The sequence below is a fragment of the Cynoglossus semilaevis genome, chromosome 12 (assembly GCF_000523025.1).
Source record: "Cynoglossus semilaevis isolate Cse_v1.0 chromosome 12, Cse_v1.0, whole genome shotgun sequence".
Lineage (NCBI taxonomy): Eukaryota > Metazoa > Chordata > Actinopteri > Pleuronectiformes > Cynoglossidae > Cynoglossus > Cynoglossus semilaevis.
Window position 1 is genome coordinate 3676198 of NC_024318.1, and position 27617 is coordinate 3703814.

General features: G+C 43.7%; 6 protein-coding genes across 16 annotated transcripts in view; 3 read left to right on the forward strand and 3 right to left on the reverse strand.

Moving 5' to 3' along the window:
* The window catches only part of entpd6 (ectonucleoside triphosphate diphosphohydrolase 6), a 7013-nt gene extending 3458 nt beyond the window's left edge, over window positions 1-3555 (forward strand). For all 3 annotated transcript variants that reach the window (XM_008321520.2, XM_008321521.2, XM_008321522.2), the window contains 9 exons: window positions 793-828; window positions 1424-1512; window positions 1650-1729; window positions 1906-1964; window positions 2040-2135; window positions 2225-2365; window positions 2473-2529; window positions 2681-2793; window positions 3032-3555. In XM_008321520.2, coding sequence (XP_008319742.1) covers window positions 793-828; window positions 1424-1512; window positions 1650-1729; window positions 1906-1964; window positions 2040-2135; window positions 2225-2365; window positions 2473-2529; window positions 2681-2793; window positions 3032-3109 — 749 coding nt within the window. In that variant the 3' untranslated portion in view covers window positions 3110-3555. The remainder of the gene's footprint in view (window positions 1-792; window positions 829-1423; window positions 1513-1649; window positions 1730-1905; window positions 1965-2039; window positions 2136-2224; window positions 2366-2472; window positions 2530-2680; window positions 2794-3031) is intronic.
* A 402-nt stretch (window positions 3556-3957) lies between these two features.
* On the reverse strand, window positions 3958-5854 carry LOC103387033 (barrier-to-autointegration factor-like). Of its 4 annotated transcripts, none has more exons than XM_008321529.3 (3): window positions 5716-5854; window positions 4436-4566; window positions 3958-4294 (listed from the first exon to the last, which is right to left on the reverse strand). In XM_008321529.3, the coding sequence occupies exons 2-3, from the start codon at window positions 4559-4561 to the stop codon at window positions 4148-4150; spliced, it is 273 nt and encodes a 90-aa protein (XP_008319751.1). In that variant the 5' UTR covers window positions 4562-4566; window positions 5716-5854; the 3' UTR covers window positions 3958-4147. The 4 variants fall into 4 exon arrangements, with proteins under 4 accessions (XP_008319751.1, XP_016892783.1, XP_024916383.1 ...); XM_017037294.2 differs by having other exon boundaries at window positions 5690-5828; XM_025060615.1 differs by having other exon boundaries at window positions 5640-5777.
* pygb (phosphorylase, glycogen; brain) lies at window positions 5825-11800 on the forward strand. 2 transcript variants are annotated; one of them, XM_025060613.1, is made up of 20 exons: window positions 5825-6101; window positions 6831-6932; window positions 7071-7149; window positions 7276-7379; window positions 7638-7769; window positions 7856-7967; window positions 8043-8125; window positions 8209-8352; window positions 8479-8571; window positions 8662-8808; window positions 8910-9073; window positions 9167-9281; window positions 9477-9578; window positions 9660-9807; window positions 9892-9950; window positions 10038-10179; window positions 10262-10469; window positions 10601-10735; window positions 10809-10875; window positions 10978-11800. In XM_025060613.1, exons 1-20 carry the CDS (start codon window positions 5859-5861, stop codon window positions 11134-11136), a joined length of 2538 nt encoding a protein of 845 aa, XP_024916381.1. In that variant the 5' UTR covers window positions 5825-5858; the 3' UTR covers window positions 11137-11800. The 2 variants fall into 2 exon arrangements, with proteins under 2 accessions (XP_024916381.1, XP_024916382.1); XM_025060614.1 differs by having other exon boundaries at window positions 5963-6101; window positions 7061-7149.
* Window positions 11801-11860: 60 nt separating this feature from the next.
* Window positions 11861-18988, reverse strand: abhd12 (abhydrolase domain containing 12, lysophospholipase). Of its 2 annotated transcripts, none has more exons than XM_017037291.2 (14): window positions 18859-18988; window positions 17993-18174; window positions 15285-15406; window positions 14907-15012; window positions 14711-14830; window positions 14588-14618; window positions 14441-14486; window positions 14220-14349; window positions 13645-13682; window positions 13449-13528; window positions 13102-13184; window positions 12948-13026; window positions 12728-12855; window positions 11861-12218 (listed from the first exon to the last, which is right to left on the reverse strand). In XM_017037291.2, exons 2-14 carry the CDS (start codon window positions 18169-18171, stop codon window positions 12182-12184), a joined length of 1179 nt encoding a protein of 392 aa, XP_016892780.1. In that variant the 5' UTR covers window positions 18172-18174; window positions 18859-18988; the 3' UTR covers window positions 11861-12181. The 2 variants fall into 2 exon arrangements, with proteins under 2 accessions (XP_016892780.1, XP_008319747.1); XM_008321525.3 differs by lacking the exon at window positions 18859-18988 and adding an exon at window positions 17296-17393 and having other exon boundaries at window positions 17993-18126.
* Window positions 18989-19009: 21 nt separating this feature from the next.
* Window positions 19010-21797, forward strand: gins1 (GINS complex subunit 1 (Psf1 homolog)). 2 transcript variants are annotated; one of them, XM_008321523.3, is made up of 7 exons: window positions 19010-19223; window positions 19686-19750; window positions 20334-20432; window positions 20815-20905; window positions 20983-21099; window positions 21206-21280; window positions 21574-21797. In XM_008321523.3, exons 1-7 carry the CDS (start codon window positions 19149-19151, stop codon window positions 21640-21642), a joined length of 591 nt encoding a protein of 196 aa, XP_008319745.1. In that variant the 5' UTR covers window positions 19010-19148; the 3' UTR covers window positions 21643-21797. The 2 variants fall into 2 exon arrangements, with proteins under 2 accessions (XP_008319745.1, XP_016892781.1); XM_017037292.2 differs by lacking the exon at window positions 19010-19223 and adding an exon at window positions 19257-19334.
* The window catches only part of ninl (ninein-like), a 15123-nt gene continuing 9215 nt past the window's right edge, over window positions 21710-27617 (reverse strand). For 2 of the 3 annotated variants that reach the window (XM_025060611.1, XM_025060612.1), the window contains 14 exons: window positions 27563-27617; window positions 27315-27452; window positions 25794-27131; window positions 24774-24878; window positions 24602-24671; window positions 24332-24499; window positions 24060-24176; window positions 23870-23983; window positions 23641-23787; window positions 23404-23553; window positions 23216-23329; window positions 22878-23081; window positions 22654-22767; window positions 21710-22571 (listed from right to left, as the gene is read on the reverse strand). The exon at window positions 27563-27617 is cut by the window's right edge and continues 85 nt beyond it. In XM_025060611.1, coding sequence (XP_024916379.1) covers window positions 22380-22571; window positions 22654-22767; window positions 22878-23081; window positions 23216-23329; window positions 23404-23553; window positions 23641-23787; window positions 23870-23983; window positions 24060-24176; window positions 24332-24499; window positions 24602-24671; window positions 24774-24878; window positions 25794-27131; window positions 27315-27452; window positions 27563-27617 — 3026 coding nt within the window. In that variant the 3' untranslated portion in view covers window positions 21710-22379. The remainder of the gene's footprint in view (window positions 22572-22653; window positions 22768-22877; window positions 23082-23215; window positions 23330-23403; window positions 23554-23640; window positions 23788-23869; window positions 23984-24059; window positions 24177-24331; window positions 24500-24601; window positions 24672-24773; window positions 24879-25793; window positions 27132-27314; window positions 27453-27562) is intronic. The other variant, XM_017037288.2, reaches the window with a different exon arrangement.

The window sequence follows — 27617 nt, forward strand, 5'->3', positions numbered from 1 at the left end:
GTTAAGGAGGGTTAGGCGTGAGTGTGGCGGGGGGGGGGGGGGGGGGGCACACAGTGAGATTAACCCCACCCTGTCCACTTCTCTACTGAGCCAGAAATGTCTTTTTTTTAACTGATCACTGAATTAATGTCTTATCCAGCTCCACTTTTCCTCACTAATGGAACCAGTCTAACCGGATTCCATCAGCCTCGTTAGCACAGCAGTTTAGGCTCGGAGAGATTACAGGCGGCACGCGCTGACGTCCTGAGTGGCAACGACTTATAGTCAATGCAGATGTGTGAGTGTGTGCTAAGTGCCGGTGTTTAGCTGGGACCTAAAGCCGACTTGTTTGTTTAGTATGAAAATTGCTTCTTAGCATCCCAGCCCGAGAGTTTTATGCTAAAGCTCCTATGATACAGTTTTTATCAGAGGTTCTAATCATCCACTAGTGCAGGTCAGAGGTCAAAGGTGGCTGTTGATGCATGTGAATGAATAGTAAATCATCTTTCTCCCTGGAAAAACATGACATTTTCCGTTATCACTAAAAAGCACTGGCTAACCAGTGACTCACAGCTAGGCTTCAATTTTTCCTATCGTAGTAGCTGTGTTCAGTTTCTGTTCCAAACACTTTTTGCTCTAATGAGAGCTTCAGTCATAATAACAAGTGATTTCCGGACATTATAGTTTCACTAAACAATTTTTCCTAATAGAAATGATAACAACATATTGAAAGACAGCTAACCAGCTACTACTAGCCCTACAGTTAAGAGTGTGGAACAACCAGAAGGACTAACCTGTTTATTGTCTGTTCAGGAATTTCTGCCTGGATCACCGTCAACTTCCTCACAGGTAAGAATTCTGCCCCAGGACTTTACTTTTTTTTTAAAGAAAAGAGAATTTAATGTAAGTTGTGTGATTTGACTCCATGTCTGCTCAGAGACCCTTCACCTTTTCACAGAGAAAATCAGTTTTTAAATAAAAAAACAGAAGTAGATGATCCTCCGCCTCCACCATTGGCACATTTGAAAATGTCATTTTGTGAATTTAGTGTTTGGAATTCTTTGTTCATGTTACCTCAGTGACTCAAGATGACCACATGGGGCAGTATCAAGTCTATATCTTCTCCATTCTGTGGACAGTCTATCCATTTTGCCAATAAATGTCCTCACAGTGATGGTAGTGTTAGTACTAAGTAAAAATAAAGCCTCTACAAAAACACACTAAGACAGTATTTATGTGTGTATGTTTGTGCGTGTGTTTTAGAAAACCAGATTATTGTGGAGACAAGAAATGTTGATTACCTGTTATTGGATTATATTGTTTTTCTTCTTTTTTTAATCCCCCAGACACACTCACTGACATTGTTATTCTCCCTCTCTCTCCCTCTCTCTTTATCTTTCTGACTGTCCCTCTCACGTCCATGCTCTCCCACTCTTTTCCCAAGGTGGTCTTCAGAGTTCCGACTCCTCCACAGTGGGGATACTGGATTTGGGCGGAGGTTCGACTCAGATCACCTTCAGCCCAAAGGATGAGGTACGGACAGAAAGAGGCCGAATGATTGGCTGCAGTAACAGCAGCAGGTTTATATTGAAGCTAAATGTAAACACTGTCGTCAACTTTGGCAGAAATCTGTATCTGTGTTTTTTTACATGCACATTATTCCTGAGCAGAAAACCATCCAGATCTCACCTGTTGATGACATCAGATCCTTCCAGGTGTTTAATAAAACACACACACTCTATGCGCACAGGTACACACACCCGTCCTCCTTTATTTTATTTTTAAAAACAGAAAACACATGGATTCTTGTTCAGACATCTTAAGGATGAACTTTGATTTGTTATCTTTTTAGAATTTGTTCACTCTCAGACACACATGTAAACAGTTATGTTTCCTGATGCTGACGCCAGTGCTGTGTTCTTGCAGTTACCTGGGTCTGGGTCTGGTGTCGGTCCGAAGGGCCATCTTAGAAAACCCTGACTTTGGTATGTATGCATACACCCATCTAATAAAAATAAAAAAGTAGATTCTGACTCCTGTGTACTGTGTGTATCCTGAAGGCAGCACGGTCGTGACCAGTATCTGCATGTCACCAGACTTTGAGACCACATTTGAGCAGGCTAACATCATTTACACTCTTAAAGGACAGAAAGCAGGTAAGGTCCACTGCTGCGCTCTCATTGGCTGCTGTGGTTTTGATGTGTCATGTGACCCAGCAACGCCCCTTGCGTCTGCATGTTTACAGGGGAACCTGCTTATGAACCATGTCGCACCAAGATGGAGAAGTTTTTATACAAGAAGGTGACGAAGGTGTCTGAGGCTGCTGACCTCGACTTCTACGCTTTCTCCTACTATTATGACCTCGCAGCTGAGCTCAACCTCATTGGTGAGTGATTGACAGTGAGGGTGGGATCAAAATTCCAGGTTACACAAGGTCACCTGTGATTTGTTGACGTAATTTGTCATATTCTTTGACGATGTCACTGTGTTCAGATCTGAAGAAAGGAGGAACTTTAAGGGTTTCAGATTACACCACAGCAGCTCAAAAAGGTGAGACACTGACACCTGCTGGTCAATCCTCTGAACTGATTCAACAACGAATAATCAAACTAGGGATTCAATATTTCGAGCAAACGTCTTTTGATCTACTGCATGATGACCTGTGACATATTTTCTGTCCTGTGACTGGCTCTTATTGCAGTGTGTGGAAATCTGGTCACAAGTCCACCTAAAATCCCGTCCTTGTGTTTGGACCTACTCTACATCTCAGTCCTGCTGCAAGAGCTTGGGTTCCCTCTGGACAAAGAGCTGAAGGTAAGACCTGACTGATGTGGACCTGGACCTAAATTATCTGGATGTGGACCACTCAAATTTCTAGTCCAGATGCATGTGGACTTGGCCCACACAATTAGTATTTCATAGCTTATTTGGTATAATTTGGTGTAATTTCTATTCAGAATTCAAAAATTAAAATATTAAAAAAAGTTTAAAAAACTGAAAAATCTGTTGAGATCTGATCGTGATGATGTCACTGTGTGTGTGTGTGTTACAGTTGGCCAGGACCATTAATGACATGGAGACGAGCTGGGCCCTGGGGGCCACGATCCACTACATGGAGACTTTGGGGTGATTCTAATCTTAATCCTGGTTCTAGTCTTAGTCAAACTGTTACACCTGCTCCGATCACACTGATGACATCACTGCCAACCGTTGGCAGAGACGTTGGCACTTTTATTACTCCTCCTGGGTCATGTGACATTTGGGTCTGGTACTGTACTGCTGCTCTATATTCCTGTGACGTCACTGATCTGAACACTCTTTGTCAGGTTTTAAAATTCATTTTGTATTTGTAGGGTATTTGAAGTCTTTGAAGTTAATCTGGTTGACTTGAAGGAAAACAGTGAATGTGTTTATTTTGTTTTATTTTATTTGGGGAGGGAGAGTGCTTTTTTTCTACTGGTTTCATACATTTGAATCGACAGCAAATCTGATTGTTTCATTACGGTGCCAAAAATAGTTTCAGGTGGATAAGAAAAAAGTTGATTTACAGAATAAAACTTGGTTATTTACACTAAATGAATAGTATTTGTTCTTATTAAAAAGTTAGCAAAGGGCAGGGAATTAAAGGATAGGATTTCAGGGAATTAATAAAAAAACATGACACTGAATCAACACTATGCTAGCGTTTGTGATACTGTTAACATCTAAATAACAGCCAACAGTCGTGTGTGACAGTTTTTGTCAAATTCTGACATATCCTTGTGTAATGGTTTTCACGAGCTCCTCCACATTTGTTTGTTTCCCCATTTGTCACTTCAGGGAAGTCTCATCCAAGTTCTTCTTGTTTTTGCCATATCATCCTTGACATGTGACTCAGTCTCTATAAAATGATTTGCCACAATGACTGCCACAAAGGGACGCCAAGAATATCAAGTCTCAAAGGCAAAGATTCCAAAAAAAAAAAAAAGAAGAAAAATGTTTCAAATGGAAAATGGCTTTTATTATTCTTGTAAACTCTTGTAAACGTTGACCACCGACTGACCACACATGTGAACAGCAGCAGGTGTTTAAACAAAAACCACCAGCACTGATGTCGACATGTGAAGCTGGTAGCGTGTATATGGAGGAGGTGGAGGGGTGTGGTCGTTAATAAGGTGCAGGTCGGGCCCTAAAGGAATGCGTCACACCACTCCTTCAAACACTGAGCACAGGGAACCGCTTGTCGAGAAGTTGCCCCGATGGTGTCTTTCAGCCAATCGGTGAACATCTCGGTGTCTTTCTTCAGTAACAGAAACTGACCGAGAACGACGTAGGCCTGAGCAGATTTGGGGGAAAATAATCATAATAAAAAAATGTCACCTTAATTTTTTTTAACATGTGGAAAAGACAGAACATGTGAAACTGGCTCCAGTGGCAGCACATACTACATGTTTTAATACTTGTTTTTTTTTTTAACCTTATCAAATCCTTGCTCCTCCAGCTTCTTCCCTAAAACCTCCCCAATTCCTGACAGAGCAGTCACCGATTTTTCACCCATTGGCTCACCAACAAAGTCCCGATGTTTCTGAGACGTGGTGGACATCCTGGCTGAAAACGACACAAGACAGAAGATGACATGACAAAAGGTCAGTTCGGAGGAGGTGGTGGGGGACTAAACAAGAGTAGAAGACTTCAACTAAAAGACAAAAACAAACAAACAAAACAAAACAACCTAAGACAGTGTGGTATTGTAGGAAAGTCGACAACAATAGCCCAGGAGACAGATCGTATTCATTTGAATCAGCTCCTGCGGGATTTAGTGTCAGTTCAAATTCATGTATGTATTTAACACAACAAAAATGTAACCAAAACACTCACAGTTGAAGACAAGTTTAAAAATCAGAACAATAGTTGACAAAAAAAAAAACTTCAGGGACATAAAAGAATAAGAAGGGGGATTTGCGGGTCGGCAGCGCCTCACAGACCAACAGAATCAAACAATCTAGAATAGATCGTCTACCTGCAGTGTAAACATGCACTATACGTATTGGACAGGGCCACGAAATGTATTTAAACTTATAAAGTGAAGAGTTTTAAAACGATAAACAGCTATTAACATTACCTGAACAAGCTGCAAGCTACAATATGGTCACGCCGTTTTAGAAGACCACAACCCACGCCAAATCCTCGCTAAAATCGATTAAAAACAACGTGCTTTTATTGATGCTGAACTGCTGGCGTTTTATTCTGAAACCAGGAACACGGCTGACGTTTGGCAAGTGACGTCAAGACGCAATGAGCAAAAGCTCGTCTATGGCAAAAGACGGTCACTCAGGAGAAACGCTCCAAAACAAAAGTTACCAAAAAATGTTTGTTGCGCAGTTACAATCCATTTGTCAACGGAAAGTAATTCGGTAATTATTCATGTTCCATGTGTTTTACATGTCATTTAATTCATAGAAAAGTGCTCACCTGAATCTTTCGCAATAAACCACCTATGAAGTGCACGAGCCTTCCAAAGTTAAGTGAATCAATAACTACTGAAAACCGATTCCAAATCAGTGATTGGCTCAACCGATCTCAGTGTAAAACAAAGTGTGTTTTTCTTTTTTGTGTTCAATAGTGATATTTGGTAAGTGTATGTTGAATTTTGTTTTTAACAGGTCTCTATCTCGACTTACATGTGAACTCAGAAACAGGAACAGAGTGAGATTTCCTACGAACAAAATACCTTTCTCTCTAAATACCAACTCTTACTTGGTCCCGCCCTATTTGAAATTCCTGTGGGTGGGCGTGGCAGCGTGTGTTCTTCCTGGTCCACCTGTCAGGTGTTGTGCTCTGTTCTGACAGCAGGAGTCCGGTCTCCTTACGCCACACTCCCACAGCAGCTGCAGCTAAACATGGCGGCGCCACTGAGCGACCAGGAGAAGCGGAAACAGATTAGCGTTCGCGAAATAGCGGGGCTGGGGGACGTCGTAGAAGTCAAGCGTAGTTTTAACCGTCACCTTCATTTCACTGTGGTAAAGGACCGAAACGTGGCGACGCCCCGGGACTACTATTTTGCCCTTGCTCACACCGTCTGGGATCATCTAGTGGGCCGTTGGATTCGCACCCAGCAGTACTACTATGAAAAAGACCCAAAGGTAGGAGCAGCAGAGCCTGCATACAATGTCTGCTCTCCTGTGGTGCAGCTGTACCGATGTCGGTGCAAAAATATTATTTAAATATGAATTTTAAGAATTCCCAAATGTCTATCCAATCCTAACCACTATAGAAATAAATTGATTAAATGTCCTGTGTGTTTTGGTTCAGCACGTGAATTAGTCAAAAAGCAAACTTTTAAACGTTGTTTTGGTTTAGCAGGAAATTAAGGTTAAGAACTTCCTGAACTTTTAAACGTTGTTTTGCTTTAGCAGGAAATTAAGGTTAAGAACTTCCTGGTTAGTTTCTGCAAACATCCGCATGAATGTACAGAACAATTAACGACAAGACGTTCCCAGATTAGGAACATACTTAGTTTGGATTCGTTTGCCGATTTTTCTCTGGGTGTTCATTCAATAAAATAATAAATTAAATTATTTAGTATATGAGACTTTTATTTATTAAACAACAAGCAAATGTTCAATGCGTAAGTGTCAACAATGGAGTTAAGTTTGCTTATAACCATTGACCTATTTATGACAATTCTCTTTAGTAGGAGAACCAAACTAATGTCATTTACCTCACAGTTTAAAACGAATTTTAATCATTTTCAATATTTAAAATGAATTCAATTTTTAAATAGGTTTTGTTTGAAGTCCAAACAAAAATGTTGGTTTCAGGATCCAGGCTCGGTCTTCCTTCTGATATATGTTGTAATCCTGTTTCCCCAGAGAGTTTATTATCTGTCCCTGGAGTTCTACATGGGTCGAGCCCTTCAGAACACCATGATCAACCTGGGTCTCCAAAATTCCTGTGATGAGGCTGTTTACCAGGTAATGACTAGTTGAAGTCAACCAGCAGCAATGACCTCATTTATCTCCTCTCTGTCAACACATTTGTGTTTTAATGAAAAACAAAGTAGTAAAGAAGAAAATTAACTATTGTCAAACTGTGTATGTTGATGTTTGGAGTTGGGTCTGGACATGGAGGAGCTGAGAGACATAGAGGAGGATGCTGGTCTTGGTAATGGAGGTCTCGGACGACTGGCGGGTATGAGTCACCCTCGATACTAATGTTATTAAGGACACCACTAAGTAAACCATGTGAACGTGGTCTTTGATGAAGGAGTGATAATTGACCAACAGATATAAAACAGAACCACTTCCTGTCCCTCAGCGTGCTTCCTGGACTCCATGGCCACCCTCGGTTTGGCAGCATACGGTTACGGGATCCGCTACGAGTACGGCATATTCAACCAGAAAATTCGCAACGGCTGTCAGGTTCGTTAGCGACATGCTAAGTGCAGAAAAACACACAGCGAGGATACAACATGCTAACAAACATGACACAAACACCTTTATTAATAGAGTAGTCACAAACCACATGCATTATTAACATTAATTACAATATGATAGCTAATAGCATGCTAACATCCTGCTCACAACGACAAGTACAGTCCACAATTGCAGACAATATTGTCAAAATAAAAAAATACAGAAAAGCTGTGTGATTGTCTAACATGCAATTTTACTTCACAGGTGGAGGAGGCAGATGATTGGCTGAGGTATGGAAATCCCTGGGAGAAGGCGCGGCCTGAGTACATGCTGCCCATTCATTTTTACGGTCATGTGGAGACGACGGCCGCCGGCCACAAATGGGTGGACACTCAGGTGAGAGTCCACACCTCCCTTTGAGGATGAGGACATCCACTGACACACTGACTGTATTCATTCTGTGTGTGTGTGTGGTTGTACAGGTGGTGCTAGCAATGCCTTATGACACACCTATCCCTGGTTACCGTAACAACACAGTGAACACCATGAGGCTTTGGTCGGCGAGAGCTCCCAACGACTTCAAACTACACAACTGTAAGCACACACAGACTTTTGTAATGATGACATCACAGACATCTGCTGACATCACTTGTGTCACTGCGTCTACAGTCAATGTTGGTGATTACATTGAAGCTGTTCTGGACAGGAACCTGGCTGAGAACATTACCAGAGTCCTGTATCCCAACGACAATGTGAGGCAGCCGTACTGAGGCTCTGTCTCTCTGTCTGTCTCTGACTGTCCTCACTGTCTGATAAACCCTCTCTCCTTCTGCAGTTCTTTGAGGGGAAGGAGCTGCGTCTAAAGCAGGAGTACTTTCTCGTGGCAGCAACGCTGCAGGATGTTGTCCGCAGGTTCAAGTCCTCAAAGATTGGCAGCAGAGACCCAGTCAGGACGTCCTTTGAAATGTTTCCAGAGAAGGTGAGACGACAAGAGTCAAAAGAAGGTTTAGAAAAAAAACCCAGACATAATCTGGTCAAAGTTTTTGATGTAAACGGTGGTTGAGCAGCTTTTTTATTCTTTTGTTGTGCTCTCCTGCTCCCTCAGGTGGCCATTCAGCTGAATGACACCCACCCAGCTCTGGCCATTCCTGAGCTGATGAGGATCCTGGTGGATATAGAGAAACTGGAATGGGACAAAGTGAGGAAGAGTAATGTGACAATGTGAATTTACATCTGAACCTTTACATCACACTGATGTGTGTGTGTGTGTGTGTGTATCAATAACCCGGCCTGGGACATCACATGTCGGACCTGCGCGTATACCAACCACACAGTTCTGCCTGAGGCTCTGGAACGATGGCCTGTCTTCATGTTTGAACAACTGCTGCCCAGACATCTGCTGATCATCTACGACATCAACCACAGACACTTGGATGTAAGAGGGACACTAATGGAGGGACAAAAAAAATATACAGGGATGACGTGACACATGGAGGTACTTCCCCTGAATGTGTTCCTGTGTTTTTAATGTCACAGAGAATTGCAGCAAAGTTTCCTGGGGACGTTGACCGTCTTCGCCGCATGTCTTTAATCGAGGAGAGCGACCCCAAGAGGATCAACATGGCTCATCTGTGTGTGGTTGGATCTCACACCGTCAATGGTGTCGCTCGCATTCACTCAGAACTGGTCAGGAAGACAGTGTGAGTGGAGACTCAACCCCGTGAACCCTTTTTGGTCTCTTCTGTTCCGTTTGTTTACTTTCTGAAGCAGGATGTTCTCGGTCGTTCCTGCAGGTTCAAAGACTTTTATGAAGTGGACCCGGAAAAGTTCCAGAATAAAACCAACGGTGTCACTCCTCGGCGCTGGCTGCTGCTCTGTAATCCCGCCCTCTCTGACATCATCACTGAGGTATGACCTGCCTGACCCCTGAGGCTTGTTGCTCTTTGTCATGTGGTTTAGATGAAAACATGAAAATAACGGGACAAACGTGAGAGAGTGAACAACTCTGTGAGGAACCAAAACTTTATTTAAGTATTATGTCGTCTGTCTTCAAATGTTGATCAGACTTTCTGCAGCACGTGTCCTTTGTCTTTTGTCCTCCAGAAAATTGGAGACGGTTTCCATAGCGACCTGCAGCAGCTGCAGAAGCTTCTCCCCTTTGTTGACAATGAAATCTTCATCAGACAAGTGGCCAAAGTTAAACAGGTTTGAACACAGGCATCTGATTGGTCCCTCCGTTCCCTCCGTCATCTGTCCCTCTAACCTCTACTCTACATCTTTGAGCAGGAGAACAAGCTCAACCTCGCCTCCTATCTGCAGAAGGTAACGCAGCAGCAGATAAATCTGGACTCCATCTTTGATGTCCAGGTGAAGAGGATCCACGAGTACAAGAGACAGCTCCTCAACTGTCTGCACGCCATCACGCTCTACAACCGTAAGCCTCCTCTCACCGCCCGCACTGCACTGATATGATGCTGCTGCTGCCCCCTGCTGGCTACTGCTGTCTCTGTCTCCACAGGACTAAAGTCCGCACCAAGCCAAGACTTTTTCCCCAGGACGATAATGATTGGAGGAAAGGCATGAATTTGATCATGTGACTTAATGAATGAAGAGGTGAATAAGTGAGTTGTGGACGGAGCCTCATCTGCTCTGTCTCTCCTGCAGGCGGCTCCTGGTTACCACATGGCCAAACTGATCATCAGACTCATCACATCTGTGGGTCATGTGATCAATAACGACGCAGCAGTGAATGACAAGCTGAAAGTGATTTTTCTGGAAAACTACAGAGTTTCATTGGCTGAGAAAGGTGAGGGGCGGAGTCTTCGTGCGGTTGTTCGTTGTTTTTTATGGTCACGATTTTATCTTCTCCTTTTTCTCGCCTCCCCCAGTGATTCCAGCTGCAGACCTCTCGGAGCAGATCTCCACTGCAGGAACAGAAGCTTCTGGAACAGGAAACATGAAGTTCATGATGAACGGTGCTCTAACCATCGGTACCATGGACGGAGCCACGGTGGAGATGGCGGAGGAGGCGGGACAAGACAATCTGTTCATCTTTGGACTGAGTGTGAATGAAGTGGAGGAGATGGACAGGAAGGGGTGAGGAGGACATTTGTCTTCACTCTTATTCAGGACTTGTTTCACATCCCTTTCCTTTTACCTCGTTTTTGTTAAACTTTCTATATCAACCAGTGACTGGTTTTCTTTGAATGTGTTCTGTTATTTTACAGCTACAACGCTAAAGAATACTACGAACGTCTGCCAGAACTGAAAATGGCTGTGGACCAGATCCAGAACGGCTTCTTCAGTCCTGCACAACCAGGACTCTTCCAGGACCTGGTCCACATGCTGTTGAACCATGACAGGTAGCAATACCACGGGTTTGACACAGTTTTCATCCGCCCACCTGTGCTTCGTTAAATTCTCATTCTTCGTTAGGTTTAAAGTGTTTGCTGACTTTGAAGCGTACGTTCAGTGTCAGGAGCGAGTCAGCAAACTCTACAAGGTGACCAATCAACTTCTACCTTTTATTTTGTATCTTCAGTAGTCACTGTCAACACGTCAATACTAACGTACTTGTTTTTGTTGTTTGTTTGTTTGAGTGCAGAATCCCAGAGAATGGACCAGGATGGTGATCCGGAACATTGCAGCATCAGGAAAGTTTTCCAGTGATCGGACCATCGCCCAGTACGCCAGTGACATCTGGGGAGTGGAACCATCAGGTGTGAAAATCCCGCCTCCAAACGAGCCACCCTTCCAGGAATGATTGGTCAGTGTCTTTATGTCAGAATATTTAATTCAGATTAAGATAATCTGGACTTGATGGGAAAAGAATCCTAACAGGATTTGATCAGTGAAGTATTATCTTCTTTTAGAAACAGGCGATTTGACTGAACAGTCCCTGACTGTGCTGTTGGGTCAGTGTAAACTGTTTATGGTGTGATTTTACAGAATGTGTTCTTTTTAATTCTGCATTTGAAATCCTTAAACTGACCACAAGAGGCAGGAGTGTACAAGGCAAATTGGTCCTGGGCTTAAATCGCCGATTTTCTCTATGGACTTTGGTGTCCATCAGTGAGAGGAGCAGTGAACAGATTCTAACTCATCTCTGTATCGATACAATACAAAAGTTAATAGTACCAGTTAATACCATTACACTCACTGTAAAACTTATATTTCTTCTTTTTACTTACAATATTTTTTTACCTCATTCCATTTAAGTAAAATAAGCTCATTTTCACCGTTTGCCTTCTTTAACATTAAAATGTAAATGTAACAGTTGAACAGGAAATAATGCAGTGTTAAATCACAGGTGCTTTTGTCGGTTCATTTGAATGTCATGAAGTACTGTATCTGTATCTGCACCACCGAGGCAGAAACATCAAAGTGTCGTTGTTTCTAACACACGTTTAATTTAATAAAACCTGAGATCAAAGTCGTAGCAGTATCTGTCCAACCAGGGGACAAATTAAAAAAAATGAAAACACAGGTTAAAGGAATATTCCATTTATAATTCAAGTCATAACAGGTTTTTAAACTCAGAGCATTTTTAAAAAAGTGTACAGTCAAAGATGAACTATTGTTCCCCAGGAAATAAAAACAAACCAAAAACATTTAAAAGAAACACGTTAGCCTGCGTTAAAGAGGAAGATGATGAGCCTTGACAGTATTTTCTTCAGTTCATTTCTCTGTGCTGGGAGGAAATGAAAATGAAATAGTAACAGACGTTTAAAAAAAAACTGGAATGATGATATTTGAGTTGGGTCCAGATCAGATTAAAGTGACTCAGGAAGAATCGTCCCTTTTTATTCTCAGTGTTCCACAGGAGGCGCTGTGCCCAGAAAATCACTGTGGAAAAGTTGAAAAAAAAGGGAACAGCATTAAACATGACATTAAAAATTAGATTAATGTGATAAATATTTATGATTCAAATGTCAACATCAAAATGTAGAACTGGATCAAAAACATCATAAAACACTACATGGTAAAATGTCACGTCTCTCCTTAAAGAGGGAGAAGTCCCACAGAGGAATGCACTGTATCGTCTGGACTATGAGTTGCTCTGGAGAATAAGACGCACCAGTGCCCTCTAGCGGCTGTCAATGTGAAAATAAACATGTGAAATTATATAGTTTAATATATGTTACACCTGAGTATAAGTGTCAAACCCAGCCACAGATTATTATGCTGTGTTGTCACTTTGTTGCTCTTTATATTTGTTTAAATATCAGTCCCATCATTACAAATGTTTTTTTATTTCTACTTGACTTGTGGTCTGTGAAATGTGTCTTAGATGAAACATAAATCTGGAAAATCTGCTGCACAATATTCTCATGCTACCATTAGCGCGTCTGTACCTCAGGATGTTTGGCAGCTCAGGGCTCCTGTAGATGAACTTGTGTCTGTATCCTAGTGACGAATGAAAGGGAACAAACTGAACCTTGTGACCGGCAAGGCTGCTGGACTGGGCAGCCAGGTCGTAAAGCTGCAGACCAGGGGAAGGAGAGAGAAGTGTTTTTAAACACAGATCTTTCGTGTACACGTGAAGTCTTCCTTCCGTTCCCTGTTTTTCCGTACCTTCTTTCCGAGATGGAATGGAACCACGCCGTCATCCTCGGCGTGGAGGATCAGCAGTGGACAGGAGATGTGGTTCACGCTGAGCGGAAACATTAAGACAGAACACTGATGTAGGAAGAGAGAGAACCTACTTATTTAAAATCACAGCACTCACTTTTCATCACTGGCAAATCGAATGTTGTTTGCTGTTATAGCGTCCAGGAAGAACCAATCGAAACCCGGCAGGAATCTGTAAACCTGACACACACACAAACACATCTGAGGACCGTGTAGAACAAAGGTGCAGTTCCACCATATCATATAGAACTTTTAGTGCTTCAACCAATCAGGAAGGTTGTGAGTGACCTCACACCTTCATACTGGTTTCACCCCTGGAGCGAGGGCTGTTTAACCTTAAGAAATAGCCTGAGGCTTGGTCTCAGTTCCTGGACCCTGTGGTTCCTGGTTCTCTCTAGTTCCTAGTACTAGTGGTGTGTGGTAGTGTGTCGTTGATTGTGTTACCATAGAGAAGGGATGACTCTTGGCCTCCTCTCTGATGTTAGTGAACGGAGACTCTAGGATCAGAGCATCAGGAGGTGTTCCTGAGAATGAAACAATGAAGCGGCCATGTTTGAGAGTAGAACTGGTCTTCAGAAGAGTCTGGAAACCAGAACCAGTCTATCTTTCACACGTATGACTGTTTGTGCATGTGGGTTACCTCGCTCACACAGTCGTCTGACTAGGTTTGTGGCAACTCTGTAAAACACAAGAAATAACGGATCAGTCACCGGTCCGGGTTCAGTTAGAGGTGGTCTAAATCAGTGGAGACATTTATTTATATACATTTGCTGCAAATGATTTGTTGACGTTTATCTACGGGAGAGTGAAAGGCAGAACAATCCAACACTCTTCCACTAGGTGGCAGCAGTTGCCTTCAACAACTAAATAAAAAGAGAGCCAGAACTGTTGAAGAAGATCTTCCTGTGGATATTAGTGTTGTTTTCAACTAAACAGGCTCAGGTTTCACATTGACTGAGTCGATTCTGAGATCAAGTTTGAGTTTGGGGTTTGGCTGTGAGATTTTTCTGATATAACACTGAGTCGATTCTGAGATCAAGTTTGAGTTTGTTTGTTTGGTGGTTGGCTGTGAGATTTTTCTGATATAACATGTATATAAATATATATAAAAAGGTTAAGAAACTTGAGTGAGGTGATCATATGGGACGTGACTGAACTGTAGGTGTGTGCAGCTCTGTGTGTTTGTGTTTGTGTGCGTGTGTGTGTGTGTGTTACCCTGTTCCCAGTGAGTGTCCCCAGATGTAAAGTGGAGTTTTGTTGAGATGCTGCTTCAGTTGGTCGTAGATGAACAGAGAGTCTGACGTCATCACACTCTCTGAGGGAGTTCCATCTGAGTCTCCCCAACCTTCACACACACACACACGGTAACACACAAACACTCACACGTTGAACAACAGCAAGTCGGCCATGACAGATTTAAAGACTCGTTTTCTCACCTCTGTAGTCGAAGGTGACGACGTGGTAACCTGAAGAACTGAGGACCTAAAGGAAGACGGGGAGAGATACAGTACATGATGAGTCACATGACCCTTTTCCATCTATGCATGTGTGTGTGCGTTTGGAGAGGGGTGGGGGGGGGGTACCTTGTATAGCTGAACTCTGTGGTCTCCTCCCCTGTGAAACATCAACATCGGTCAGGGAAAACTACATTTACTACATTTATTATATGACCTTTCCCCGAAGGTCAACGTGTGTCCAAGTGTCACCTGGTGCCTCCGTTCCCGTGTAGGTAGAGGATGACTGGGTGGGCGGAGCTAAAAGTGGAGTCAAACCAATCTCGGCCTCTGTCCTGAGCTTCTTTCCACATGTGAGCAGGGACCGTGTGCCTGAAACACACACTCAGGGTTTAGCTCTGCTCAGGTGGTGTGTGTGTGTGTATATGGGCTTGTGTTCCTTCTTTACCACACTCCGACTCTTGCGCCCTCTTCAGGATCCAGGTAATAATTGTGCGTATGATTCAGTCCCAGGTCAAAAGGTCGTTTTAAGTCAATGAAGTAGGGCAATTTCACTGTAGGGGGAAGGAGGGTTAAAGGTCACATGATTTACTGACCATTGTTTAACTCATCAATAACTCCAAGTACAGTGTGACTGTCAGAAGGCTAAAGCTGAGGCTCACCATCAGATGAACTGAACAGGAGCAGGATCAGTTTCTGGAACTAATCGCATTCAGCTCCACTTTATACCGGTCAATCTGATTCTCCATCTAAATTGCTATCAAATTCTCCGGTGTAATCTGAGCCACAATCAGGATTAAGATCAAGGTCGGGACACGGGACTCACCGAAGTTGAGGAAGACCAGTTTGGCCTGGATGGAGGGACAGAGTTTGATGATGAAGGGGATGGAGATGTAAAAGACCAAGATCCACAGGAAAGCCCTCTTCAGCTTCCCCATCACAGACAACCTGAGGGCGCACAGGTGTGACATCATCACCACACATGACATCATCACCATCAATGTTATATTTATGTCATTTTTTCTTAGAAAAATGTTTCCAGAAAACAACAGACAAATGACACAAGGCTGCGTCTGTTGTGGAAACAAAAATGTCCCATAAAATCAGCTTCATTTTCTCTGCTCTATTTCAGTCATTGAGAATGTAAAAGTGATATATGACCCCGCTCTGTGTGTGTGTGTGTGTGTGTCTGTGTGTGTAACCCTAACCCTAACCCTGCAGTAACAGGATCCATCAGAGTGTTTGCTGAAGTGAATTTAAATAATAGATATGAACAGAGTAAGAGCTGCAGCCCGGTTTACATCAGCGCTGTTCAGGTCACATGACTGCATCACAAAACATCAGCATCATCATCATCATCATCATCCTGCTCATCTGATTCTCATTTAGTCTTTAACCTGGATCTTAGCAAATCTTTATCTATTATGGTATGGCAGGGTGACTCCACACATTCAGCAGCAGTTTCCACCCTGGATCTTAGCAAATCTTTATTACAATAAAGATCATTTTGCTCATTTGCTAATTTTGTCGTGAGCAAAATTGCATTAATCAAAGTGGTGATTTTTTGTGTGTAATGTATCAGGGTCCAAGTACATTACCAAAATACAAAGTGTCTGGATGTTTCTGTAGAGCACACAGCGTGTCCCACTGTATGTGAAAAAGCTCAAGGTCACAATGAGCTGCCGCAGAATGGCCGAGGTTCCTGTGTGTGTGTGTGTGTGTGTGTGTGCGCAGAGCTGCAGCACCACTAACAATGTCATCATACTCATTTATCAGTCCACTGGTTTTCATTACCAGTCAACCTGCTTGTATATATGCTGGTATGGGGCTTTGACCCACCGCTGCCTCCATCAGTGAGTTCAACTTTGAAATCTCACGACCCTCGAATAAGAAATCTTATATTTCGGTTTACTGAAGTACTAACACATTCTGAGTATACACAAAAGCAGAAGTGCAGCATTTCCTGTGTCCTTGTGACCTAGAAAAAAAACTGATTATCTCTGTGGACTTTGATGCTAAAAGGCAAGGGGTTCAAATTCAGACCTGAGCTGAATCTGCTTCAAAATCACTGTGGTATTATTTCATTCTGTCTCCCTCCTGGCAGCCATGTTTTTTTTCAGTTATATCTCATACCAGGTGGCTACATTGAGCCCAGTCAGCAGTATTCATGGAACTGACTTTGTGCCAGAACAAAGTACAAGTGCACTTCAACAACACCCTGAACTGTCCCTTTAAAGTGCCCTGGTTTCAGGATGGTGTCAGCTTTTCAGGAGAGACAGGATGTTTTTCTGTCTCGTCTTTCTGACAGAATAAGTCAGGCATGTAGGTATGTGTAGGCGGGCAAGGGTGAGGTCGGGGGGGGGGCAGGTAAGGCTTTATTATAGTTCATAAAGATAATAAATGCTGAAGAAAAAAGCCCCATAGTCTTTGTATTAAAGGTGAAAGTTGACTCATTTAAAGGGAGATCAGACTTCTCTTTTCTTTCTGCTAGGTCTGAAAGTTGCAAAAGGCAAACACTTACGAACGCGGACACAGCTAAAAGATGACCTTTAGTTACGTTATAAGGAAAAGCTATGATCAATAACAAATGTTGTTAAAAACAACAGTCCAGAAAAAATTAGGTTGACCCAAAAAAAATAAAAATAAGAGATACTTGAAGTCAATGACAGAAATTTGAACAAGGCTACAAGATAACAAACGGACAACAGCAAAAGCCTCAGCTAGCAGCACTGTGTAATTGTTTGTGGTTGGGTCCTGCTCAGCCGGCTGTGTGTACCCACATCAGTGCTAATCTTTAATCACATGAACAAAAGGAAGATTTGTTTTTTTTTTCTAACCTTTTATAAGCCTTCTTTCTTCACCTCTGATCTGGATCATGTAAATGTCTCAGACACTGCTGCATGTCGTCGTTGTTGTGTCCGGACTTAGGAGAAATCTGTTTAATGAACTTAAATCAGTCACATGACCCTTTTCACTCACGTTCAAACAGGCAGACTTCCTCTGACCTCTGAACAGGATTAGCCTGAAGAACCTGATCTCAGATAACTAACCCCAGGGACCTAACTGTTAAACTTGGTTTTAGTGTTATGTTCACAACGTGAGTGAGGCCTGTTACACCTCAACCTGCACGTGCAGTTTTGTGTTTGTGTTTGTTTTAGACTTCACAGTAGAAGGAGTTAAACCAGTCACTGCAGTCACATCAGCTCATGTTATACTCAAACATGTTTAACAGGTATTAATAATTGTAATACAACATCGATAAATGTAGATAGAAAACGAATTTTTAAATGTATTTTTACTTTTTAAAAATAGAATTAAAAAAAATTAATATTCTTGATTACAGTAGTTGTTTTTTTTTTAATTTGGTTTAAAATTACGATGCTTTATTATTTAACTAGAAATGTTTAATTATAAGAAAGTTACATAAAACCAGTATTGTTGACAGCTTTACACGTCATCGATCTATTTCCTGTTGTTGTGATTTTGTCATGTTTATGTCTAAAACAACATGTTTGTCCCGTTTCCGGTTCTCACCTACGGAACGGTTTCCCCATAACCCGCTGCTCCTCTGGACCCCGGCAGCCTCCTGCTGGAGGTTCCGCTGTTCCTCTGCTGGGCCGCTGCTTCAGCTCCGGGTCGCTGTCCAGCAGAGAGCCGGCGTCGGTGTCGCTGCGCTGTTCGGCAGTCTGGGTTGCGCTGCTCCGCTTTCTCATGCCTGCAGCGGTGGGAGAAACCAGACAGCGGCGTTTGAGTGCAGAGGAAGCAGGGAATTGTTCTTGAGATGCCGGCTGAAGCAGCCAAAGTCCCCGCGGTGCCTCTGGCTAATCCGCACTGAGACCCGCAGAGAACAGCTGACACACTTGTTTCAGCACAGCCTATCACAGCGCAGCATTCTTATCACATGGTACCAGGGTGCTGCGTTAATGGTCTCCAGAGAGTGTCGGAGCAACAAAAACCAAAACAAAGAGAACATTTTAAATGTGTATTTCTTTTGGGGCTCTTTTTGTATAAAACAAAAGTAAAACAGAGTCTTTCTACGTTTAATAATATAATTTTAGATACAATTTTATATTTATCATATGAATATAATACGAATCATATTTTTATATCAATTCTCCCTATATTTCTCGCAAGGAAATTAAAGACAGCATTAAATTGCGGAACTATTGGTTAATCTACATTCCATACAGTGACAAACAAGAAACAATATTGTTCGATTCTAATAAACATAATTTTATTAGAGCTCAAATCTCAAGCAGAGTCATTTGCTGAGTTTGTGCTCCCCCTGTATGCCAATAGCTGCGATACACTAAAATGTCCGGTTGGTCAAATCGATTTAAACTAGTACATGTTCGTTTTTACAGAACATACTAACATACTAAAGTTATCAACAAATTTTCGCTCCGTCAGCCTAAGGAACCTCGAGCGGTTTTACCGCATGTTCGTCACTGGATCCGCTCAAGTTCGGAGGAAAAACTTCGCAGTGTTGTGTTCGCGGTGGCGTCTATAGGCGATTCATGTCCCACAGTGGCTTCCGTATAAACTTTAGCCTGTCACGTGATCATAATAACTCGAATTTCCACATTTTTTACCCGCGAAACCCCGTCTCTTTGCAGCAGCGTATTTCCTGATTTTTTTTTCTGATCAAGATTTTTTTAGTAAGTTTGTTGTTTGTTTTTTTCACGACACAATGTTCTGCGAAAAAGCGATGGAGTTAATCCGAGAACTTCAGCGTATGAATGATGGACAGCTGCCCGCTTTCAATGTGAGTCTTGGACATCTTCCTTTGATATATAAAATGTTTGTTGGCTTTTGTTAGTTTTTCCACACGTTCTACTTTAACACAAAGATAAATGATGTGTACAAATTATACACGGTAAGTGTATTTCAGAGTTTTAAGCTGTTGTAGAAGAGTAGCTAAACGTAAGGGACTGTACATACGGACTTGTGTTTACCACCGGAGGTTTAGTCAAAGAAAAAGACATGCATGTGAAAATACATACAATATAAACAACTAATGAATTTAATCGAAATGATTCATCGGGTATAGTTCGTAATCACGTGGTTGCCTTGATGTGAATGCTCACTCAGATGAAGTAATATGTTGATTAATGTCCCTGCCCCCCCCGCCCCCCAAACTCCAATGCACATACTAGCATGAAGCTAGTATTTGAATTAGCAGTGTTTTGATTTGGATTTTCTCTCTGGGTTTGTTCGTTTGTTTCAGGAGGACGGACTGCGCCAGGTGTTACAGGAAATGGAGGCCCTGTACGAACAGAACCAGACTGACGTGTAAGAACTATATTATTTATTATTATTATTATTTTAGATTAAAAAATCATGCTGTTCTCCTTGATGGATAAATGTGCAACGTATTGTAAATCCGGGGGCTTTAGGGAACGCTACATTATGGCCACAAACACTGAACACCTGAAACCACTCACCCTCCCACAAAGATATCTGTGAATGATCTGCAGAACCAGCAGCTTTCCTCACCCCTACTTCTCCCACACTAATATTTGTACAGCGAGTGACTTGTTTGCTGTGTTTTAACGGTGTGTCTGAGTCATTTGTTGTATTTATATGGACAGTTTACAGTTTACCTGGTTTGTTATTGTTTGTCCATCTGAAAATGAGAATGAAAATGATACATACGTTGTTACACGTTTGTCTCTGTGATACAATCAGTGTTTAAGGTCGCAAAGTCTGTGTCTTAGTGAACTGAAATCACTGTGTACTTTGGTGTCAAACCTTAATGTTGTGGACGTGAATCCATCTTTAAACATATTTAAGATCTACTCCTGATTTTCTCCATTAATCAGCCGTTTTACCTGTGATGTGTGAGGGCTAATGGAGCTGTTTTCCTGTGTTTCAGTCAACAGGCCAAGTCTGAGGGACGAACTGAACTCATTCCTTCTATTAAACTGCGTCACTGCTGCTTGCTGAGGAACCAGCGCTGCACAACTGCCTACCTGTAAACACCTACACACACACATACACACACACATACATACTTGTGCTATTTGGACAGTAATCTAATAAGCTGGTTCTGAAATTTGTATGTCATTCACTTCTGGTCACCAAAGTAAAAAAAAAACAGTAATCTTTGGTCACAAGAACGGTACCATCTTGTGTTCAGTTGGTGTCTCTGAGGTGAATCTGAACAACACCAAAGTCACAATTAACAAATTTAATATACTGATGGAGGCCAGAGTGGCAACGACTTAAAGAAAAAACTCTGACGTGGCATTGGTTTAATTGTTCAGTTTCCAGGTAAACACTGAGATAAAGCAGTGGATACATTCTAAACATATGAGTTTGAGTTTTTGATGAAGCAGGAAGTGATGTCACTGCAGGTACGATCGGCTGTTGCGGATCAGAGCTCTGAGGTGGGAGTATGGCAGTGTGCTTCCTGCTAATGTGCGCTTCCACATGTGTGCAGAGGAGGTGAGTGTGTGTTTCTGTGCTTCACAGCAGCACTGAGGCTACCTGTGAGTCATGTGATCCTTTCTCTCCCATCACAGCTGCAGTGGTTCAATCAGTATAAAAAGTCTCTGGCCTCCTTCATGAGGTCTGTGGGCGGAGATGAAGGTCTTGACATCACTCAGGACATGAAGCCTCCAAAGAGTCTCTACATCGAGGTCGGTCGCCCCCCACTGCCGTCATGTGATCTCAGCTTCACTGGTATCATTTGACCTGTAGCACTGACTGCTGTGCCACTGTGTGTGTGTGTGTTGTGTTTTGCAGGTGCGGTGTTTAAAAGACCACGGGGAGTTTGAGATCGATGATGGGACGGTGATTCTGCTAAAGAAGAACAGTCAGGTACTCTACTAACTGGTTATAGAAGTCAATATAATTTTTTAAAGCTATAACATGCAAGGAGTCTTGGGTATATTTGACCTAATTTTGCCATGGTCAGCCAAAGAAACTGAAGGGTATAGGTCCCACCAAAACAGTTGTATAATTGTCTAAGTGAATAGAAGTGGGGAAACCCAGAGGTGGTTTGCTCTTCTAAATTTCATAACATTTAAATCCAGCCTCATTCCAACACCTTCTTGGATTCATTGAGTTCAGTGATTTGTAAATAAATACTCATGGCATCTCTGCTTCCTCAGCACTTCCTGCCTCGGTGGAAATGTGAGCAGCTGATTCGTCAGGGCGTCCTGGAGCATGTCCTGTCTTGAGACGGGGAGAAACTAGTGAGCTGTACGGATGACACCGTTAGTGAGATATCTGTTTTTCTAAATAAAATTACAGTAAAATAGTTTATTTGTCTTTGTGGATTCACATGATATAAACAGGAAGTACTTGACAGAAATAAAATACTGAATACTGAATACACAAGTGTGGAAAAAATGACATCATGGTCCTTTTGGTTTGTTGTACCTAAACAGAATGGGGAAAAAAAAGCGAACAGAAAGGACATCTTTCTGTCTCCAACAGTAACAGGTCATGTGATCAGAGCAGTGGCTGACACACACAACCTCTGACCCTGACTTCACCATCGCAAAAATAAACTTTGACACAGACGTAAATAAAAATATTAAAATACATAAAAATACCATCACTGTTTTCTTTAAAGCAGGCTCAGTAGGTGGCGCTAACTTCACCTGTCCACCACACAATGGAGATTTCAGGAGGATGCTAACTAACAGTCTTCTGCCCTCAGTGTTGACACCAAGCTGAGAGTAAAGTGTCCACCTTGTTTTGATGCAAAGCCAGGGGTAACACTGATATATATATATCAGCTGGATATATTGATATATTTATCAATATATCCAGCTTGATGCTTCTCGAGGCTAACAGCATCACTGTATGTCAGTGTGGTGCCAAGCTAACACTATCTAACTCATTGCAAATGATGCAATGACTCCGAGCTCAGTGCAACTGCTGACACATTTTCAGTTGATTGTGACGGCAGCTATGTAGCAAGAGCAGCAGGGACGATTTGTCTTAGCAGCCTGTGGAGGGCGCCGATCTTCTCCTCCAACAGGATATTTTTCTTCTCCGCATGTTTCTGCCGCTGCTCTGTGATCTGCAGCGCCTTTATCAGCTGAGAATTCTCCACATATACGTCCTTCAACTGCGTGTTGGACTTAGCGTTCTTTGCAAGCTGTGGACAACAACGACAAAGGGGACACCCGTGACAAAGGATTTTAACTTTAAAGGGTTTATTTGTGTTAATGAAGACCCACCTGCTCTTTGAGCTGCTGGACGTTTTCCTGCAGAACTGTCTGGACTGCCTTCAGTTTCAGCTCCAGGTCTTCAGTTCTCTGCTGCAGCGATGAAGACACCTTCTCATACTGCTCCTGGACACGAGACAAAGTCAAGGTGAGTCACTTTAAATGGTGTGCTCTTCCACCTTGTGTTACCAAAAAATAACATTTAATGACAGTTTGTCTCAGCTAATGCTAATTACCTGCTTGATGCTGATAAGCCCTGTCTGATGCTTCAACGTCTCCTCCAGCTGTTGACTCCGCCTCTGCTCCTCTTTTAGCCATGTCTCCAGCTGCTCCTCCCTCTCCCTGTTGCCACTGCCACTGCTCGCTCGCTCCTGCAGCTCCTGCAGCTGTCGGGTAAAAAGAACCCTGACGAGGCTCAGTGCAGCGTCTGCCCGCACCGCCTGCAGGGAGAATGGAAGAGAGATACAGGAGTGCTGTGAAATTAGCAGCTTTTAAAGGTAGATGAAGTCAACAATTCTCATGGTGGAAGATCCTATTGAATCTTTAAGAATACTTGTACAACTTATTGTGGTACCTGCTCATTTGCCTTTGTCCTCTCTGTCTCCAGCTCACTCAGCCTGGTCTTCAGGTTCTGCTGCTCGTGGTTCAGGTTCTGTGCCTCTTGTTGTTTGGCCTGCAGACTGGCCAGCTGGAAACGGCAGGATTCGTGTTCAGAGGATAAACAGGAGGGAAGGTTTAGGAGTTGGGGGAAAAAGAAGTTACCTGGTGAAGGAGCTCCTGGTTCTGTATACTCAATCTCTGCGTCTCCTCCCGCAGAGTGACAGATGCCTGCTGTTCTTGCACCGCCATGACCCGACACTGCTCCTCCTTCTCCTGACGCAGTCGCTGCACACTTAGCTCCAGCCTCTCCACCTGAGGAGAATACAGGTCAGATGGAAGTAGCTGCATTGATGAGGCGGATGAACAGAGGTCAAAACGATCTGTGTTTAGGGTCCACACCTTGTTGTGGGTCTCCTCAAGTTTCCTCTGCAGCTCTGTCACTTCCTGGATGTGGCCGAGTTTTTCTTTATTGGCTGCCTGAAGCCGAGAGCGAAAAAGCTCTGCCTCTGACTGAAGGGAGACAATAGAGTGCTGCAGCGCCTCCAGCTGGAAATCAAAATCATTGGCGGTGAGTAACTAGGATTAGTTTCAGGTCTGCTATTTGGGTTTCAGCTCTTATGAAACTCACCTCCTGCTTGTGATTTTCAGTTTCCCGCAGCAGTTTCTTTTTGTCCTCGTCCATCCACTGCAGCTTCAGAGTTGTAGCACTAAGCTCCGCTTCTAGATCCGACAGGTGCCCCAGCTGACCAATCAGATACAGTTAGGAGCAAGCCTCAGTACATTACCAATGGTACACATTAAAGGGACAATCCTAACACCTTTTGTTTGCAGACTTTGAGCTCATCCTCCAGAAGGTGGCGCTCCTGAGTCCAGGCTACCTGCTGCTGCACCTTTTCTCTCTCCTGCTGCGTTGCTGTAGTCTGCAAACGACGCACCTGCAAAAGAAAACAGCTTTGTTTTTCTCACAAAGAAACTATGAAGTCTAACAAATAAACTCTAACAGATGCACTCATGGGGACATGAGGGCACTTTCTGTAACCTTTAGTTACAGACGGGACAGTAACGTCATCACTGCCACAGCATCTCTCACCAAAGCCTCCCCCTCCTCAGTCTTCTCCGAGACAGTTGCCAGGCGCTGCTGCAGCATCCTTAGCGACTCTTCGTCTCCGCGAAGACGAGCACTCAGCTCAGCGTTGTCATTGCTCAGCTGCAGGTTCCTGCTGCTCAGTTCCAGGACCTCCTCCCTGTACCTGCAGTTCTGCAGCAGCACAAAGATGATGAAGAGGTTAGGTCACACGGGTCAGAGGTCAGGGAAGGACAGTCACCTGTCTGAGTAAGGTCAGAGGTGAGAGACACTTGCCTCTCTGTGGAGTCGTTCTTCTTCTTCTCTGCTGCGCTCATGTTCACCCTCCAGCTCCTCCACTTTCCTCCTGACAAGCATTTCTTTTTAAATATATTCTGGCATTGGTGTCTGCTGTGATAAGATGTACTACACAAAAACACACATGTGCCGCACACACGCCGAGTCTCACTTTTTCTTGGCGACATCATCCTCCAGGTTCTGAACGTCCTGCTGCAGCACCTTCACTCGCTCCTGGAGGGCGCTGTTCTCTGCTCGAAGCTCCTCCAGCTGTGTCCTACATTTACATAATCAAAAATAAATGAACCAATCGAAGGCAAACAGCAGGTCATTGGAAGACGATTAGGAAGATTAAGGATTCATTAAATGTGATGACATTGTTTACAAAAAAAACACCAATCAGCTGTCAGAATAACAATCGAAAAACTATTGAATCGGAAAACACTACCACACATGATTATTTCTTAATCTGTGGGACTATACCGTGAGCGCCCCCTGCTGCTAGAAACCACAATATAATGGCTTAGTAAACAGAGTGTATCACTCTCCTCGCAGCAAAGTGAGGGACAGGGAATCTACTGGTCTACTACTGCCTCTTGTGGTGTGATTGTGTACATTTCTATGTAGGATGCAGCAGTAAAGTGAATTATTGTCACTGATGAGCACACGACCGCACATAATGAAACTTGTCCTCAGCCTTTAACCCATAACCATGCAGTGATCAGGGGGCAGTGTGTGTGCAGGGTGCACCTCAGTGGGACTGAGGTGGATTTGAACCTCTGACCTTCCAGACAGTCTGCTCCCTTAACCACCATCTCTGCACTGATATTATTCTCATGTTAACACTGTAACACTAGATTGCAGTGTGTTTTTCTTTCTTGCAGGGGGCGCTCACAGAAGTCATGTCAATTCAGCTTCACTGCGCATTTAATCTTAATAAGCATTCTTTGGCTAACATTTTAAAAAGTGAAATGTAATCGGCGGCGAAGGCGGGATAAGATGATGATGTAACAACGATGTCACAATGAGTGTCTCATGCGTTTTAGATTTGGGTCAGTTGGAGATGATGCGAAGGGTTAAGGCATTCAGACTGCAGATGTGTATTGCGGCCAATGGGCCCAAAATTTCAGAATCACAGCAGGCGGTGGTTAGTCCTGGTTTAGTTCCTGACTTGGACTCATGCTTCACAAACCTGTGTAAACTCTCTGGTTGTGTGGCGCCCTCTAGAGCCAGCACCAGTGTCTCCAACTCCATCAACTGCTGCCCCATCTTCTTTTTCTGCTCTTCAAAGTCATCCTTTGTTCTCCTGTGCTGGTCCTCAACACCCTGCAGTGCCTGTTGCAGACGCTCCACCTCAGAGACCGAGTCCGCCCGCAGATGCTGTCTTTCACTGGTTCTGGCATTGAGCTGCGTCCTGAGGTTTACAACCAGGTCTGCCGTGTCATTAAGCTGCTCGCTCAGGCCTCGCAGCTGTTCCCGCAGTGAAGTGATCTCCTCCTCCATCTCTACGATCTGAGTCGAGAGCTGGTCTGCCAGCCGGGTGTAGCTGCAGTTCTCCTGCCTGAGACACAGCAGCTCCTCGTCCTGATCCTTTAGGCCAGACTGGAGTTGAGATGTTTGGTTCCTCTGCTCCTGGAGTGTCTCGCATAAGGCCTCCTCGTTGCTTCGCCTCCGTCCTAGCTCCTCTGTGACCTCGTCCAGCTGCAGCTGCAGCTTGTCCACAGCCATCGCCTGCTCTTTTAGGTCTTGGATCAGCCGTGCACGGTCAGCTTTTAATGAATCCAGTTCAGTACTTCTGGTCCTGGTGGTCTCCTGCAGGCGCTCCAGCTCCATTTTTAGAGCACTGATGGTCTGGTCTCGGGCTTGGAGCTGGGCCTGCTGCTGAGCAAAGGCATTGGAGATGTCCCTGCATCTGTTTGCCACTAGCTCTCTATCTTGCAGGATGCCATCAGAGAGCACCTGAACATCCCCGAGCTCCTCCTTCAGTCGGGTCACCTGCCCTACGAGCTGCTCCTCTCTGTCTCTCACGAGCTGAAGCTCAGTCTCGGCCGCGCTCTTCTCTGATGACAGGCGTTTGTTCTGGATCTCCTGAGACTCCAGGAAGGAGATGCTCTCTTCCAGTTGACCACATGCTTCCTCCAACTGGGCTTCTAACTGAGAACAGCGCCCTCGACAGGCACTAATATCGTCTTCTAACTGAACACAGCGTGCCCTGCACTGCTGCAGGTCGGCCTCTGATTCACTTCTCTGGAGGGCAGAGGTCTGCTGGGTGTCGTGTAAACCTCGCAACTCCTCCTTCAGGAGACGCAGCTCTTCCTCGTGCTGTGCTTCAAGGTTCTTCTTTTCTAAGGAGAACTGGTTGAGGAGCCGAACCCGCTCTTCACCGGCAGCTTTTTCCTTTGATTGGACGAGCTGTAACTCCCATAGTCTTATCTGCTCCTGCATCCGCTGCTGCTCCTGGCGAAGGAGGTGATGCTGGGCTGCGGCATGGTGACGCTTCATCTGATCGATCTGCTGTTCTGACTGGTCTCTGATCACAGTGTTCACAACAGTTGAGCTGCTGAATTTTCTTTTCTTTTACACAGACTAAGCCACTGTGCAGGACTAAAAACGAGTCACACTGACGATCTAAAAACATCTGTTTTCACCTACGTATTACCTCTGTAGTTATCAACCTGACTCTGCACAGATGACTGTACTGTTATCGACTCACCTGACCAGCATGACCTCCTGGTCCATCTTCAGCCTCAGCTCTGCCTCAAGCTGATCCTTCTCAGCCCTTAGCCTCTCCACCAGGTTCCCTATCTCTCGTGCAAAGTTTTGCTCCATGTCTGAGCGCTCACGCTGCATCCTGGTTCAAGATGACCAGATGGTAGATGGTGTTTTTAAAGCATCTGTTTACACCAGTTGACTGTAAACCATATGATTATACTGCTGTATGCTGTTTCATAGTAACTTCACCTTCGCTCCTGCTCACTGGTCCAACCTGCTCCTCCTCCTCCTATGCCTCCTCCTC